The sequence below is a fragment of the Rhinoraja longicauda genome, chromosome 26 (assembly GCF_053455715.1).
Source record: "Rhinoraja longicauda isolate Sanriku21f chromosome 26, sRhiLon1.1, whole genome shotgun sequence".
In the NCBI taxonomy this organism is placed as follows: Eukaryota; Metazoa; Chordata; class Chondrichthyes; order Rajiformes; family Arhynchobatidae; genus Rhinoraja; species Rhinoraja longicauda.
This window is the reverse complement of record NC_135978.1, coordinates 33,708,693-33,726,147: the sequence shown is the minus strand read 5'-3', so window position 1 is coordinate 33,726,147 and position 17,455 is coordinate 33,708,693. Positions and strand designations below refer to the sequence as shown.

The following is a 17,455-nucleotide window of genomic DNA, read 5'->3' as shown; positions in this document are numbered from 1 at the left end:
ACCATCCAGTTCAGACTGCAAGGATATTCCAGTCACCGGCCACTTTAAATCTCCATCCTTCCTTGATCCGTCTTTGACTACTTTCTAACAAAGCTCAAGGAAAAGCATCTCATCTCCCACAACCTGCAGGACTAAAACTAAACCATTTTATCTGGCCCCTCCTATACTCTGCACCTTAAAATGTTGATTTCCAACTATTCCTTGTTCTGTTGAAAGATCATCCTGAGACAGTAACTCTTTCCTCTCCCCCCCCCCCTGTCCCATCCCCACTCTCCTCTCCTCCTCTGCCGATGCTGCTATATTTGCCTATTTCTCCTACTTCTGGTTTTATTTCAGATTTCCAGCATCTGCTGATCTTTTGCTTTTCCAAGGCCTCATCCTGTCTTTGCAAACATTCATGATTCCAAAATCTTCTCTGTTGTGGTCTCTAATTTCTCCAATCTTCGTGTCCAGAGTAATTGCTGGTGGACCAACACAAACCCTATGACTGAAGGCACTGCAGACAGGACAGGCCGTGAATGAAAAGCAGATCATCTTGGTGCCTACACAGAGGGCAGCCAAAGAAGTGACCACGTCCCATCAGCAGTCTTCAGCAAGCATTCATATTCGATTATTCTGTATCCATTTTGGAAGGAAAATTGAACTCAAACAGTCTAATCAACAGAACCCCATCATCATAACACATTCAGTTAACTGCTACCCTGATACAGAAGAGCATCTAAACTCAGCACACTGTTGAAAGAATTCGGAACAAATTGAAACTTATTTCAACATCAAGAATATAAATGTTGGCTATAAGTCTCATCAAGTAGCTACCCATTTTATGTCTTTGAAAAAAGATTATCAAGGCAAACAATCAGCAATGGAAGAGATTTAAAATGTAATAACTTTTACCAACTCTCCCAATAAAACATCTGGAACAAAATTGAATCACCATTTTTAGTTTTAAGAATACAATTAAAACACTAAATTAACCATTAGAACCAAAGACTGGTCTAGTTCAGTTCTAGTTAAACTAACCAAGCATTGTACTCCAGAGTCCATTCTTCCATCGGTAGCTGCACACACTGGCATGGAGCCTTTGGCCTGCTGCACAAATCATGGCAAGCCCAGAATGATGGTTCAAGTGAAGGTTTCCTGTCGTGGCAACATTAAAAATTCCAGATGTGCTTGATGTGGCAATTTATCCTTTGCTCTTCAGTCTGTTCGCGTGAGGGTTTTGCAACTTAAACCAAATATCAACAATTATCAATTTGCAGAAGTCTCACCGCTAAAATGTATAGACTGCTCGCAAACATTTCTCAAAAACAACTTTGGATCAGATCAATAAATGTTTCTGGCAAAGCCAGTATTAAGAGGTCAAGGTGGCCACTGTATGTACGTTTGTTTAAGTGGAGAAATAATGGGTTGGAAGTCATGCTGGTACACAAGGAAAACTGAGAAGGTTGGCGGTTCCTCAGTACATTGGGTTACTAGGTCAAGTTTTGATGAGTTCTGATTGGAAACAATTTACATGCTTCAGAAGACACCAGAGCATCAAAACCACCTCATATCATATCATATCATATATCTACAGCCGGAAACAGGCCTTTTCGGCCCTCCAAGTCCGTGCCGCCCAGTGATCCCCGTACATTAACACTATCCTACACCCACTAGGGACAATTTTTACATTTACCCAGCCAATTAACCTACATACCTGTACGTCTTTGGAGTGTGGGAGGAAACCGAAGATCTCGGAGAAAACCCACGCAGGTCACGGGGAGAACGTACAAACTCCTTACAGTGCAGCACCCGTAGTCAGGATCGAACCTGTGTCTCCGGCGCTGCATTCGCTGTAAAGCAGCAACTCTACCGCTGCGCTACCGTGCCGCATGAGAGGAATAGATCGGGTAGACGCAAATAGTCTCTAGCCCAGAATAGGAAAATCCTGAGGATATTGGTTTAAGGTGATGGGGGGAAAAAAAATTAACAGAAACCTGAAGAGTATCTTTTTCACACAAAGGGCTGCCGGAGAAGGTAGTTGTGGCAGGTACTATCGCAACGTTTTAAGAAACATTTAGATAGGTACATGGATAGGACAGATTTCAAGGGATATGGGCTAAACACAGGCAGGTGGGATTATTGTAGATGGAGCATGTTGGTCGGTGTGGGCAAGTTGGGCCTAAGGGCCTGTTTCCAAGTTGATATAACTCATGCTAAAATTTGTCTCCACATTGCCTCCACTTGTTTTCGTACATAAAACTGAGACTGGGTCTGTTCATAACCAATTCAGAGCTCCTTTCCCATAATCTGAGACCAAAAAAACAATCCTCTCGCCATATTCAGAACAAAGGATTTTGGCAAAATAGAATGTGTATCGCAGGAATCATAAACACATGGCTGAAACACATTCAAATGTATATTTTAAAAGTAAATACATTTTGGTTATTATGGTATTGCTTCTAGTAAGTTTAAGTTCAAGAATGCAAAGTATTTGATGGACAACTTTTTTTTTAAAAAGCATCCATCTTTCAGTAGGCTAGATTTTCAGGAACCATTTTCGTCATCATGGACACTGAGTGGCTTTATCATTGAGTTTAAAAGATGAGAGAGATGTTTAAAAGAGGGGGCCAAATGCAGGGAGTACAGACTTCAAAGATAAGCTATTTTACACATTTCATAGGATGTAAAAAGCAGCAAAGAGCAAAATGTAATTTTTTTCAAACTGAAAAGAATGATTGTTCACCCAATACTTCAACCACTGGGAATCCTTAAACTTGGGCATTTCAAATGGCCTCCATTGGCATGCCTGGCAGAGATGAGTGGTATTCTCACAGTGGAGATGAGAGGATGCCACTTCTTGAGGTGTGTCAACTGGGCACTTCTGGCCAAAGAGGCAAAAGTTTCCTCTCCTCATTCTTTGTTCTCAGCCACGACTGATAATAGCACAGTGATGTCATCTGGTTTGCCACCTGCAAAATAAGTCATATTCAAAATGCAAGTTTAGTTTAGAGCTACAGGCCCTTCGGCCCACCTAGTCCATGCCACCGAGCGATCCCCACACACTAACACTATCCTACACACACCAGGGACACTTTACATTTATACCACACCAATTAACCTACAAACCTGGGATAGACACAAAAACCTGGAGTAACTCAGCTGGACAGGCAGCATTTCTGGAGAGAAGGAATGGGTTTCGGGTCAAGACCCTTCTTCAGACTGAAAGTCACAGGAAAGGGTAAACGAGAGATATAGATGATGGTGTAGAGAGATATAAAACAATGAATTAAAGATATGCAAAAAAGTAACGATGACAAAGGAAACAGGCTGTTTATTGTGTGAAAAAGAAAAGCTGGTGCGACTTGGGTGGGGGAGGGATGGAGAGAGAGGGAATGCCGGGATTACTTGAAGTGAGAGAAATTAATGTTCATACCACTGGGCTGTAAGCTGCCCAAGTGAAATATGAGATGCTGTTCCTCCAATTTGCGTTTAGCCTCACTCTGGCAATGGAGGAGACTGAGGACAGAAAGGTAGGAATGGGAAGGAGAATTTAAAGTGTCCAGCAACCGGGAGGTCAGGTTGGTTCACCCGGGCTGAGCGAAGGTGTTCCACGAAACGATCGTACAGTCTGCATTTGGTCTGGGGAGGGGGTGGTTTGGGTGGGATGGGATGAGTTAACCAGGGAGTTACGAAGCAAACGGTCCGAGCGGAAGGCGGAAAGGGGTGGAGATGGGAAGATGTGGGGTCCCGTTGGAGTTGGCGAAAATGTCAGAGGAATGTGTGTTGTATGCGACGGCTGATGGGGTGGAAGGTAAGGACTAGGGAGACTCTGTCTCTGTTGTGACTAGGGGGATGGGGAGCAAGGGCTGAGCTGCGGGGTACTGAGGAGACGTGTGAAACCCTTGTCTATGATGAAAGAGGAGAACCCCAGTTCCCTAAAGAATGAAGACAGCTCAGATATTCTGGTATGGAATATTTCATCTTTGGCGCAGATGCTGCGTAGATGGTGGAATTAGGAGTCGGGGATAAGGAATTAGGAATCTTTGCAGGAAGCAGGGTGGGAAGAAGTGTAGTCGGGGTAGTTGTGGGAATCAGTGGGTTTGTAATGGACATCAGTCAATAGTCTGTCCCCTGGGTTTGAGACCGTGAGATCAAGAAAGGGGAGGGAGTTGTTGGAGATGTCCAAGTGAATTTGAGTGCAGGATGGAGATTGGTGAAGAAGTTAACAAAGTCCATGAGTCCTGCATGCGTGTGGTGGGTAGCACTGATACAGTCGTCAATGTAACGGAAATAGAGTTCGGGGATAGGGCCAGTGTACACCTGGAACAGGGATTGTTCAATGTACCCTAAAAAGAGGCAGGCATAGCTGGGGCCCATGCAGGTGCCTATAGCTACGCCATTGATTTGGAGGAGGTGGGAGGTGTCGAAGACATTGTTCAGGGTGAGGACCAGTTCCACTAGGCGGAGTAGAGTGTTAGTAGAGGGAAATTCTGTCCTGCGTACAAACCTGTACGTCTTTGGAGTGTGGAAGCAAACCGGTGCACCCAGAAAAAACCCACGCAGTCACAGAGAGAACATACAAACTCCGTATAGGCAGTATCCGTAGTCAGGATTGAACCCGGGTCTCTGGCGCTGCAAGGCAGCAGCTCTACCGTCATGCCGCCATGTCGCCCACAAGTAAGTGGCTAGTGAGAGACATAAGGAACTGCCGATGGTGGAATCTTGTGCAAACAACAAAGTGCCAAGTGTAACCCAGAGTGTCGGCAACATCTTTGGTGGGAGTGGATAGGCATGACACTTGACTCTCCTCTGGTCCCTCAGTCCTGCTTTCACTCCCCTCCTCCCAGATGCAACAAAGATAGAGTTCACATGGTCTTCACCTTTCACCCCACCAGCCTTCGCATCCAACGGATAATTCTCCGGCATTTAGACAACTTTCGATGTGATGTCATCATAAATCAAATTTTCCCAACCTTTGCACACTCCCTCCACACTCCATGGTTCACTTATCCCTTTCCACCCCCCCCCCCCCCCCCCCCAGCAACCACAGGAGATGTAACACTTGCCCGTACCATCACTCCGAGGACTTCCAGGTGAAACAGACTCAACTCTTCAAAATGAGTCTACAGCATTTGGTGCTCCTGGTGTAGTCTCCTTTACATCAGAGCAAGACCAGGTGCAGATTACGTGACCGATCCACTCCACTCCCCGAGGCCTGCTTCTTCTGCCATTTGCTAACGATTTTAACGAGAGAGGCTTGATGGGCAGGACAGATGAACTCGGGGAGTGGATACGTACATGCGATTGTGATGTTGTGGCCATTGTGGAACCCTGGCTATGCGGGACAGGACTGGCAGCTTAATGTTTCAGAGTACAGGTGCTACAGGCAAGATAGGAGTTGGGGTAAAAGAGGAAGAGGTGTTGCTTTATTGATTAAGGAGAATGTCATGGCAGTAGTCTAAGGTGACATTACTGATGGTTGTAAGTCACTTATGGTCATAAGTGATAGGAGCAGAATTAGGCCATTTGGCCTATCAAATCTACTTTGTCATTCAATCATGGCTGTTCTATCTCTCCCTCCTCACCTCATTCTCCTGCCTTCTCCCCATAACCCCCGACACCCGTACTAATCAAGAATTTATCTTCTCTGCCTTAAAAATATCCATTGACGGCCTCCACAGCCTTCTGTGGCAAAGAATTCCATAGATTCACCACCCTCTGTCTAAAGAAATTCCTCCTCATCTCTTTCCTAAAGGAAGGTCCTTTATTTCTGAGGCTATGACCTTTGGTCCTGGACTCTCCCATTAGTGGAAACATCCTCTCCACAGACCACTCTATCCAAGACTTTCACTATTCGGTAAATATATAGGTTTACCGAATAAGGCTACATAGATGGAGGCTATATGGGTGGAGCTGAGAAAGGGGATGATCACCTCGTTGGGAGGCCCCCGAATAGTTAAAGAGAATTAGAAGAACAAATATGAAATAAATAGGAAAAAGGAGTCATGGGACAGGTGTAGTCAGCTGGGATAATGTGTATCCTTGGAGGAGTTTCTGGAACTGAGGACTATACTTTAGAAGGAAATCAGGATGGCTAAAAGGGGACAAGACATAGCTCCGGCATATAATATTACGGAAAATCCCAAGAGATTTTATTTGGGAAAGAGGGTAACTAGAGAGAGAATAGGCCTCTCAGAAACCAAAATGGTCACCTCTGTGTGGAACAACAGGAGATGGACAAGGTTCCCAATGGATATTGCTCCTTTGTTTTTACCATGTAGAAGAATATGAAACTGAGGAACTTGGGACATGTTCCATGATGAAGTCTTGAAGACAGTACATATTACAGTCGAGGAGATGCTGGACGTCCTTATGTGTATGAAAATAGATAAAACTCCTGTTTTATCTACCAGCATCTGCAGTTATTTTCCTGCACAAACTCCTGGGCCTGATCAGGTAAATCTGAGGACACCATACGACGCTAAAGAAGAAATTGCAGGGGCCCTGGCTGAGATGTATATATATCAGGGGTTAAATTCTGGAAAACTGTAGGGTAGCTAATGTTGTACCTCTATTTAAGAAGGATTGCAAAGCAAAGCCTAAGAACTAAAAACCAGTGAGGCTCACATCTTTGGTCAGCAAGTTACTGGAGAGGATTCTGAGGGATAAGAATGCATTTGTATAGACAGGGGCTGATTAGGAATAGTGAATATGGTTTTGGACCCTCAGGTCCCTCGTATTCTGCACCTGGTCTTGCTAATGTAAAGGAGACCGAATGCTGTCGACAAAGTTTGAAAGAGTTGAGTGTGAGTCTCGGTCTCACCTGGAAGGGCTTCTGAGGTCCTCGGAGTGATGAAGTAAATGTACGGACAAGTGTTACATTTCCTGGGGGGAGGACGGGGGGGAAGAGGTGGAAATGTCTTACGAATCTGATTGAGTTTTTTGTAGAAGTAACCAAAAAGGTTGTCAAAGGTAAATCTGTAGATATTGTATATATTGACTAGGAGGCAGTTGATAAGGCTCTGCATGTAGGCTACTCTGAAAAGTTAAATTGCATGGGGTCCAGGGAGAGCTAGCTGACTGGATAGAGAATTAGCTTCATCAAAGGAAGCAGAGGGTGATGGTGGAATGTTGTTTTTTCGGACTGGAGGCCTGTGACTAGTGGAATGCCTCAAAGATTGATGCTGCGTCCATTGCTGTTTGTGGTTTATGTCAGCGATTTGGATGAGAATGCACAAGACATTCAAGGCACATGCATGCAGATGACACTAAAGTAGGTAGACAGTAAATTTGGTTGTCAAAAATTGCAGCAGGATTTTGATCAGCTGGGCATATGGGCAGAGGAATGGCTTACAGAGTTTAATGCAGATAAGTGCGAAGTGTTGCACTTTGGGAAGTCAGAACAGGGTGGTACCCTCAGAGTGAAAGGCCATGGAGAGTGTTGTGAAGCAGAGGAATCTACGACTGCACGTACATTGAACCCTGAAAATGGTGTCACTGACATATGGACTGGGTAGGAAGGAATTGCAGATGCTGGTTTACATTGAAGATAGACACAAAATGCTGGAGTAGCTCAGCGGGACAGGCAGCAACTCTAGATAGAAGCAATGGGTGACGTTTCGGGTCAAGACCCTTCTTCAGACTGAGAGTCAGGGTAGAGAGAGACGCAGAGATATGGAAGGATAATATGTGCAAAACGAGAGATCAAAGGGGATGAAATTCAAGGAAAATTTAGAATAGATCATTGTTATGGGCCCACTTGGTCTAGTACAATATAAAATTTAATCAGTCAGATTGTTCGGAGAACTAGGATGGGGGAGGGATGGAGAGAGAGTGAAAGCAGGGATTACTTGAAGTTAGAGGTCAATATTCATACCACAGGGTTGTATGCTGCCCAAGTGAAATATGAGGTGCTGTTCCTCCAATTTGCGTTGGGCCTCACTCTGTCAGTGGAGGAGGCGTAGGACGGAAAGGTCAGTGTGGGAATGGAAGGGGGAGTTAAAGTGTTTAGCAACCGGGAGATCTAGGGGGACTAAGTGGAGGTGTTCAGTGAAACGATTGCCAATCCTGCACTTGGTCTCGCCGATATATAGGAATCCACACCTGGAACAGCAGATACAGCAGATGAGGTTGAAGGAGATGCAAGTGAGCCTCTGCCTCACCTGAAAGGATTGTCTGAGTCCTTGGACCGAGTCGAGGGAGGAGGTATAGGGAAAGGTGTTGCATCTCCTGTGGTTGCAGGGGAAAGTACCTGGGGAAGGGGTGGTTTGGGTGGGAAGAGATCATTTAACCAGGGAGTTGCGTAGGGAACAGTCTCTGCGGAAAGGGGTGGAGATGGGAAGAAGTGGCTAGTGGTGGGATCCCGTTGGAGGTGGCGAAAATGTCAGAGGATTATGTGCTGTATGTAACGGTTGATGGGGTGAAAGATGAGGACTAGGGGACCCTGTCCCTGTTGCAACTGGGGGTGGAGAGGGAGCAAGCCCGGAGCTGTGGGACACCGTGTGAGGGCCTCATCTATGATGGAGGAGGGGAACCCCCATTCCCTAAAGAATGGGGACATCTCAGATATCCTGGTTTGGTACACATCTTTGGGAACAGATGCGGTCTAGCCCAAGGTATTGGGAACAGGGGATAGTCTTTGCAGGAGGCAGGGTGGAAAGAAGTGTAGTCTAGATATCCTAATGACTCCCACCGCTATCGAGACTATGCGTCTTCCCCAGCATCATTGGTAACAGCTGCGTCCGTTTAGCTGATACTGGTTTAGCCACCTAAACCTTCTCAGCCTACTCACTATGAAACCCACTCATTCCAACCAGAGGGAAGAAGGGAGAGAGTGAGAGAAAGAGGGAGAAAATAAGGAAGGAGGAAGGAAGATGAGAGAGAGAGGGAGAGAGAGTAGGCTCTTGCCTGCTCGTTGTGTTCCGCTGTCACAGGTTCGAGGAAGACTGAGCCACCGGGACAAACCCGAGACCACCATCGCCACCTTGTGGTCATGACTGGGCTGCCAGAAAGAAGCCCAGGACAGCCAGCGTCTCTACTAGGGCAAGACCAAGTGGCTGGGGAAACCCTTAGCAACCAGTGCCTTTTCCTGCCCACAAATGATGGACACACAGAGGCAAAGACTGAGTCACCAGGATAAGCCCGAGACTGTCAGCACCACAGCTCGAAGCAAGGATGAACTGCAGGGAAAAGCCTGAGATGGCTACACTTCCACCTTCGAGATTAGGGCTGAGCTGCCGGGACAAACTGCCGATCACCAGCACCATCTCACATGTGTCCTGATGGAGAGGGACAGCACCCCCATTCAATCTTGGACTTTCTTTCCACTGTAAATAGCATACATACTCAAGTTCACCCTTGACACCGTAAGTGTCAGTGTGGACACTGCCGAGCCCAACGTCATCCCCGACAACACACATCATAATAGACCTGTCCCATTTCAGAAGTTTAACCGCCCTTTCTATATGCATAACTTTTTTAAAGCGAATAGAACAGTGATTGCTGATCCCAAAGACCTCGCCCACTGACACTTCAGTCACTTGCCCATATCAATTTACTAAGAGTAGATCAAGTTTTATTCTGAAGATAGACAAAAAGGCTGGAGTAACTCAGCGGGACAGACAGCATCTCTGGAGAACATGGATAGGTGACGTTTCACAGAGTGCTGGAGTAACTCAGCGGGACAGACAGCATCTCTGGAGAACATGGATAGGTGACGTTTCACAGAGTGCTGGAGTAACTCAGCGGGACAGACAGCATCTCTGGAGAACATGGATAGGTGACGTTTCACAGAGTGCTGGAGTAACTCAGCGGGACAGACAGCATCTCTGGAGAAAAGTAATAGGTAACGTTTCAGGTCCAGACCCTTCTTCAGACTGAGAATCAGGGGAATGGGAAAAGAGAGGTGATATATAGAACAAATGAATGAAAGATATGTAAAAAAGTAATGGATAAAGGAAACAGACCATTGTTCGCCAGGGACCAGGTGTAAATAAGTTACAACAATGAGACTCAACAAGACGAAGCTAATACAACTTGGGTGGGCGAGAGATGGAGAGAGGGGAGAATGCAAGGGTTACTTGCAGTTAGAGAAATCAATATCAAACCGCTGGTTGTAAGCTGCCCAAGCGAAATATGAGGTGCTATTCCTCCAATTTGCATTTGGCCTCACTCTGACAATGAAGGAGGCCCAGGACAGAAAGGTCAGTGTGGGAATGGGAATTAAAATGTTTGGCAACCGGGAAATCAGGTAGGTCCAGGTCTGAGCAAAAGTGTTCAGCGAAACAATCACCCAGTCTGTGTTTGGCCTTGCCGATATATAAGAGTCCACACCTTGAACAACAGTCGATGAGGTTGGAGGAGGTGCAAATGAGTCTCTGCCTAACCCGAAAGGATTGTTGGGGTCCCTGGATAGAGTCAAAGGAGGAGGCATAGGGACAGGTGTTGCATCTTCTGCGGTTGCAGGGGAAGGTACCTGGGGAGGGGGCAGTTTTGGATGGGAAGGGATGAGTTAACCAGGTAGTTGCGGAATGGAACAGTCTCTGCATGAGGTGGAAAGGGGTGGAGATGGGAAGATGTAACTAGTGGTGCGATCCTGTTGGAGGTGGTGAAAATGTCAGAGGATTATGTGCTGTATGCGACGGCTGATGAGGTGAAAGGTGAGGACTAGGGGGATTTCGTCCCTGTTGAGACTAGAGAGAGGGGAAGCAAGAGCAGAGCTGCAGGTACCGAGGAGACACGTGTGAGGGCCTCATCTCTGATGGAAGAGGGAAACACCCATTCCCTAAAGAATAAGGACATCTCGGATGTTCTGGTATGGAACACCTCATCTTGGGCGCAGAAGGAGGAATTGGCTGTAGGGGATAAAGTCTTTGCTGGAAGCAGAGTGGGAAGAAGTGTTGTCTAGATAATTGTGGGAGTCAGTGGGTTGTAATTGGGATTGAGACGGTGAGATCAAGAAAGGGGAGGGAGGTGTTGGAGATGGTCCAAGTGAATTTGAGTGTAGGATGGAAATTAGTGGTGAAGTTAATGAAGTTAACTTCCTTGTCCTTATGTTCTCTTCTTTGTAGGGCCCTCATACAAAGCATGAGATTAATTTTATTTCTAGTTTATACAACATTTGACAATAAACTTAGTACTGAGGAATAAGTATTGGGATACAGATGGTGCATTACTTTGCAGTTTTAAAATTCAGAGCCAGAAAGCTCTGCAGACCAACTATATCTCATTTACAGAAGCACAATTTACCTTGGACATTCAACCCATTATCACAGGCACGCTGTGCGAAGGGTGACATGTAGTTTGGATCATACGCCAGCTGCTGAGCCTGTTCAGCTATGTTTTTCACTGTTTCTTTCAAACTTTCGTGATTACAATCCTGTAACAAATCATTGCGATCAAGTTGAATAGAATGACCTTTATTGCATACCCGCAACAAAAATATCTTCATCAACTCTTTGGTGCCTTCGCCTCTGTGTGAAAATGACTGGGCTGATATAATTTAATGGTCTGCCTATGTTAATAATAATTACTTTCCCTCTGCAGGAGCTATATGGGGAGTGGGTTTCTTTTACCACAGGTAAGCTGCCCAATAATCTCTCTCAATATGAGTCATTTTTCAAGGTAAAAAGATTCCTTGTATTAACTAGGTAAAGCTCCATCTCTTTTGTTCGTCATGATAACTTCACATTTTCCCAATATAAACAGACTTCATTATTTCGATGCAGAAGATCATTTGGCCCATTCGGTCCATACTAGCATCTAGCAAAGCAGTCACGTGAATCACACTTCCCCTTCGTTTCCATGCACCTGAGCACCCGTTTGCACTCACATGCTTACTAGGTTTGAAACTTCTGGCCACTTCCAGAAGCAGCTTACTGGAAGCAATTTACAGCAGTCAATTAACCAACTAGAATGTGTTTAGAAAGTGAAAGTAAATGAAGCACCAGGGTGAAACCTAACAATGTGGACTGAATGTATATTAGTTTAATTTAGTTTAGATACAGCGCGGAAATAGGCCCTTCAGCCCAGAGTCCGCACCGACCTGCGACTTCCGCACCCTAACACTATCCTACACACATTAGGGATAATTTACAATTATACCAAGCCAATTATCGAACAACTTTAGTCTTTGGACTACGTCTACACCTACGACTTTGGAGTGTGGGAGGAAACCGGAGATCCCAGAGAAAGCCCACACAGGTCACGGGGAGAACGTACAAACTCCATACAGACAAGCACCTGTAGTCAGGATCGAACCCGGGTCTCTGACGCCGTGAGACAGCAACTCTACAACTGCATCACCGTTCCACCCACTCTCAGCACCCAAGGCAAGGTTGGAGCCCAAGTCTCTGCAGCTGAATGGTGATAATGGCAAAAGCAGAGCCAATGGCTCAACTAGTCATGAGTGGTGGGGTGAGAGATACAAAGTAGAAAACAGATAAGGTGGGCACAAGTGAAAATCAGATAAAGACATGCACAGCTGCAGAGAAAGAGACAACTGATCAAAACACCTTGAGAAAGAGACAGAAAAGACAGAGTGAAGGGAGCATACACTTGCAACCAACCATACAAACTAAATGGAATTTGGTTCCATCAGTGTAAAATGATGGCAAAGGAACAGATGTTGAGGGTGCTGAGAAGGTTTACGAGGATGTTGCCAGGACTTGAAGGCCTGAGCTATAGGGAGAGTTTGAGCAGATGACACAAAGCTGGGTGGCAGTGTGAACTGCGAAGAGGATGTTAGGAGGTTCCAGGATGACCTGGACAGGTTGAATGAGTGGGCAGATGCATGGCAGATGCGTATAGTGTAGATAAATGTGAGGTTATCCACTTTGGCGGCAAAAACAAGGAGGCAGATTATTATCTCAATGATGTCAGGTTAGGTAAGGGGGAAGTGCAGCGAGACCTGGGTGTCCTTGTACACCAGTCACTGAAAGTTGGCGTGCGTGTACAGCAGGCAGTGAAGAAAGCTAATGGCATGTTGGTCTTCATAACGGGAAGATTTCAGTATAGGAGTAAAGAGGTTCTTCTGCAGTTATACGGGGCCCTGGTAAGACCACATCTGGAGTATTGTGTACAATTTTGGTCTCCTAATTTGAAGAAGGACATTCTTGTAATTGAGGCAGTGCAGCATAGGTTCACGAGATTGATCCCTGGGATGGTGGGACTGTCATGTGAGGAAAGATTGAAAAGACTAGGCTTGTATTCACTGGAGCTTAGAAGGATGAGAGGGGATCTTATAGAGACACATAACATTATAAAAGGACTGGACAAGCTAGATGCAGGAAAAATGAATGAATGAATGAATAAGTTTATTGGCCAAGTATGCATATACAAGGAATGTGCCTTGGTGCTCTGCTCATAAATGACGACACAAACATAGTTAACAATTAAGAATAAAGCATAAACACATCAAAACAATAAACACATCAAAACAATAAGGATACACCATTACGGGCTAAACATAAAATGGTGAAAATAAACCAGAGCAAAAAAGAGACTACAGACTTTGGTTATTGAGGAAATCACTCGTGGAAAAAAAGCTGTTTTTATGTCTGGCTGTGGATGCTTTGACAGTCCGGAGTCGCCTTCCAGAGGGAAGTGCTTCAAAGAGTTTGTGGCCAAATGAGAGGGGTCAGACTGATCTTGCCCGCTCGCTTCCTGGCCCTTGCATTGTACAGTTCGTCAATGGGGGGAAGGTTACAGCCAACAACCTTCTCAGCTGTGTGAACGATCTGTTGCAGCCTCCGGATGTCGTGCTTGGTGGCTGAACCAAACCAGACCATGAGGTAGAAGGTGAGGACGGACACGATGATAGCAGTATAGAATTGGACCATCATTGCCTGTGGCAGATTGTGTTTCCTCAGCTGCCGCAGGAAGTACATCCTCTGTTGGGCCTTTTTTACTGTGGAGTCGATGGTGGCCCCCCCATTTAAGGTTCCTGGAGATGATGGTTCCAAGGAACCTAAATGACTCCACAGATGTGACTGTGGTGTTGTTGATGGTGAGTGGGGGGGGGGGGGGGGAGGGGAGGGGGAACTCTTCGAAAATCTACAATTAGTTCCACTGTCTTAAGAGCATTGAGCTCCAGGTTGTTGCGATGGCACCAGGACGCCAGCTGTGTCACTTCCCATCTGTAGGCAGATTCCTCCCCATCCTGGATCAGTCCAATCAGGGTAGTGTCATCTGCAAACTTGAGGAGCTTGACAGAGGAGTCTGTGGAGGTGCAGTCGGTGTAAAGAGAGTAAAGGAGGGGAGAGTACGCAGCCTTGCGGTGCTCCTATGCTGAGGGTCTGCGGGTCCAAGATGTGCTTTCCCAGCCTCACATGCTGCTTCCTGCCTGGCAGGAAGTTGATGATCCACTGGCAGAGGGGTTCGGGCACAGTCAGCTGGGAGAGTTTGTAGTATAGTAGCTCTGGCACAATGGTGTTAAAAGCAGAGCTATAAAGTCCACAAACAGAATCCTGGCATAGGTCCCCTTGCGGTCTAGGTGCTGGAGGATGAAGTGCAGGCCTAGGTTGACTGCATCATCAACCCGATCTATTGGCCCTGTATGCAAACTGCAGGGGGGTTTTGATCTGGGCCAGCACGTCTTTCAACAGTCTTCGTGACTACAGAGGTAAGTGTGACAGGCCTGTAGTCAGTAAGACCAGTGATCCTTGCCTTTTTGGGTACAGGGACAATAGTGGAGGCCTTGAAGCAGACAGGGACAGTGCAGGTTTGGAGGGACTGGTTGAAAATGTCTGTGTAGATCGGTGCCAGTTGTTCGGCACAGGGCTTGAGGGTAGCGGGGGAAACATTGTCCGGTCCTGAAGATTTCAGACTTTTCTGTTTTCTGAATAGCCTCTCCACCTCCGCAATTTCTATTGTTAAATTGGAGTCATTCTGTGAGGATGTGCAAATTGGTGATTGTAGAGGGGAGTAGGTATGGGGGGGTGGGAAAGGGCCAGTCTCTGAGAAGGTGTGAATTGCTGCTTGGGGAGGAGCGGGTGAGGACGGATCCAGTCTTTGTAAACTGGAATCAGTCTTTGAGTACGTGTGAAGTGGTGATTGGGGGTCCCAGGGTTATGTTTCTGTTTATGTTATGTTTCTGCACAGAGGGCAGTGGAGGCCAAATCACTAGATGGATTTAAGAGAGTTAGATAGAGCTCTAGGGGCTAGTGGAATCAAGGGATATGGGGAGAAGGCAGGCACGGGTTACTGATTGTGGATGATCAGCCATGATCACAATCAGTGATGGAAATGGGGGGGTACGCAGCGGGACGGCGTTCCCCTAGTTTTCAATTTCCAGCTCGAGTTTAATGAGTACTGCAGAAAGATTCGAGTCGTTTATCACTTTATTCAACTCAGACGAAAACGATTTGTTAACTGCCACTGTTAGCACTTGTTAACAGCAGGTAGTTAACAGGTAGTAGTTATACAATGTGTCATCAATACATCGATCCACATTCCTCAGTAAATGTAATTGTGTTTTGACTATGTATTAATGACACTGCGTTCCTTTGAATAAAACTCAAGGGAGAATTTCTTAAACTCACTGTCAGGGCTACCGGACCGCGAGCACGGGCTCAGGTAAAGTCACGTTATTTTATTATTCCACGTTATTTTATTTGCCGCTCTGCCGCTGTGCCTCAGTTGTTTCAGTTAAATTAGAATGGATGGGGAGAAAATTAAATAAGTAGTACCAATAGTTTTTTCCAGCCTAAATCGTGAGTGGTGAATATTTTATTGTGGGTGGTTTTATTTAGCAAAACATTAGTGCAAGCGGAAATATTTTATTATATATCACTATCAAATTTTATTATATATCACTATCAAATCACTATCAAATATCTATAAATTTCAGATTTGTGTACCCCTGTGAAAATGAGCACACTTTGAAAGACAACGTCCTCAGATCGATGAAGAAATAAATGATAATGAAACCACTCAGCCAGAAAAGAAGGCAAAATTATGTGCAAATGATAATGTAACTGATGCAGCTGTTTCGCCTGATGCTGCATGTGAACACATTTCAAAAGATATTGAAAAGTGTGATCTTCCAGACTGTTGGACACAAGAAATGTATTTAAACAAAAAGAAAGAATATCCCTGGCTAATTGTTAAAAACAGAAAACTAGGATGTTCATTAAGTATAAGAAAATAACTGCAGATGCTGGTACAAATCGATTTATTCACAAAATGCTGGAGTAACTCAGCAGGTCAGGCAGCATCTCGGGAGAGAAGGAATGGGTGACGTTTCGGGTCGCGACCCTTCAAACTGATGTCAGGGGGGCGAGACAAAGGAAGGATATAGGTGGAGACAGGAAGATAGAGGGAGATCTGGGAAGGAGGAGGGGAATGGAGGGACTTGTTCATTTGTAGGATGTTGATTTGTCTCGTGAGTGGTGCAGTGTTAATGTAGTAGGAGTGAGTGATGACAAAGCAAAACAGTTAATGAATTTAAGAAAAAAGATTTTTAAGCACAAAAATAGTGAAGCTCATATCAGATGCCAAAAAATTAATGAAACAGCTGAAAAAAAAGCAATCGAAAATGTAGTGTATATGTCACTGAAAAAGGACGAAGCAAAAACAGGTCGAGTTTTTAGAACTGTATATAATATTGTACACAAAGGCAGGCCCTACACAGATATGTCTTCTGATATTGAACTGCAAGAAAGAAACGGCATCGACTTACGGTACTTTCTACACTCTCGTAAGTCATGTGCAGATTCTTCTCACCACATAGGGAACCAGATGCGAAAGACAGTGGTGGAAAATATAATTTCAAAACAATCTAAAATGTCTATTATGATTGATGAATCTACTACTATTCATGGGAAAACTGTTCTAGTAGTCTGCTTGAGAGCAGCAGTTGGTGATTCTTTCCAACCTATATCATTCTATTTTGACTTAGAACTTATGAAACTTGGTGCAAATGCAAAATCTATATATGATGTGCTTCGAAGTTGTTAACAAAGAGGTGGTTTTTCAATACAGTACCTAAAAGAAAATGTGATATCACTTGTAACTGATGGTGCATCAGTAATGTTAGGATGAAATGCAGGGGTTGCAAAACTATTTCTTGCTGATTTCCCTAATGCAACTGTTTGGCACTGTGCCAGTCACAGGCTTGAACTCAGTGTAGGTGATGCTATAAATGAAGTTGCAGGTTTGAATAATTTAAAAATATTTTGTGATAAATTGTATTCCTTATATCATAGGTCTCCTAAGAATCAGGATGCGTTAACTGCATGTGCTGAGGCTCTTCACCGTCAACTGTTGAAAATTGGTTGTGTTTTCAGTGTGAGATGGGTTGCTTCGTCTTACCGAACTGTAAAGGCAATGTGGCAGTTTTATAAAGCTATTTGGGAGCATTTTGGAAAAGCACTCTGTGATGCTTCAAGATCTAGTGCAGAGAGAGCAAAGTACGAGGGGCTGAAAAAGGTATTAGAGTCATCAGCTTTCGTAAATAATTTGGGCTTGTTGATGG

At 45.0% G+C, this 17,455-nt stretch overlaps 1 protein-coding gene across 3 annotated transcripts in view; it reads right to left on the bottom strand.

Annotated features, from left to right (window-relative positions):
• Window positions 1–276: 276 nt before the first annotated feature.
• Window positions 277–17,455, bottom strand: part of LOC144606196 (protein phosphatase PTC7 homolog) — a 61,177-nt gene continuing 43,998 nt past the window's right edge. For 2 of the 3 annotated variants that reach the window (XM_078422064.1, XM_078422066.1), the window contains 2 exons: window positions 11,230–11,359; window positions 5,067–5,216 (listed from right to left, as the gene is read on the bottom strand). In XM_078422064.1, the coding sequence (XP_078278190.1) occupies window positions 5,095–5,216; window positions 11,230–11,359 (252 nt within the window). In that variant the 3' untranslated portion in view covers window positions 5,067–5,094. Of the gene's footprint in view, window positions 2,952–5,066; window positions 5,217–11,229; window positions 11,360–17,455 lie in introns of those variants that run through there. The other variant, XM_078422065.1, reaches the window with a different exon arrangement.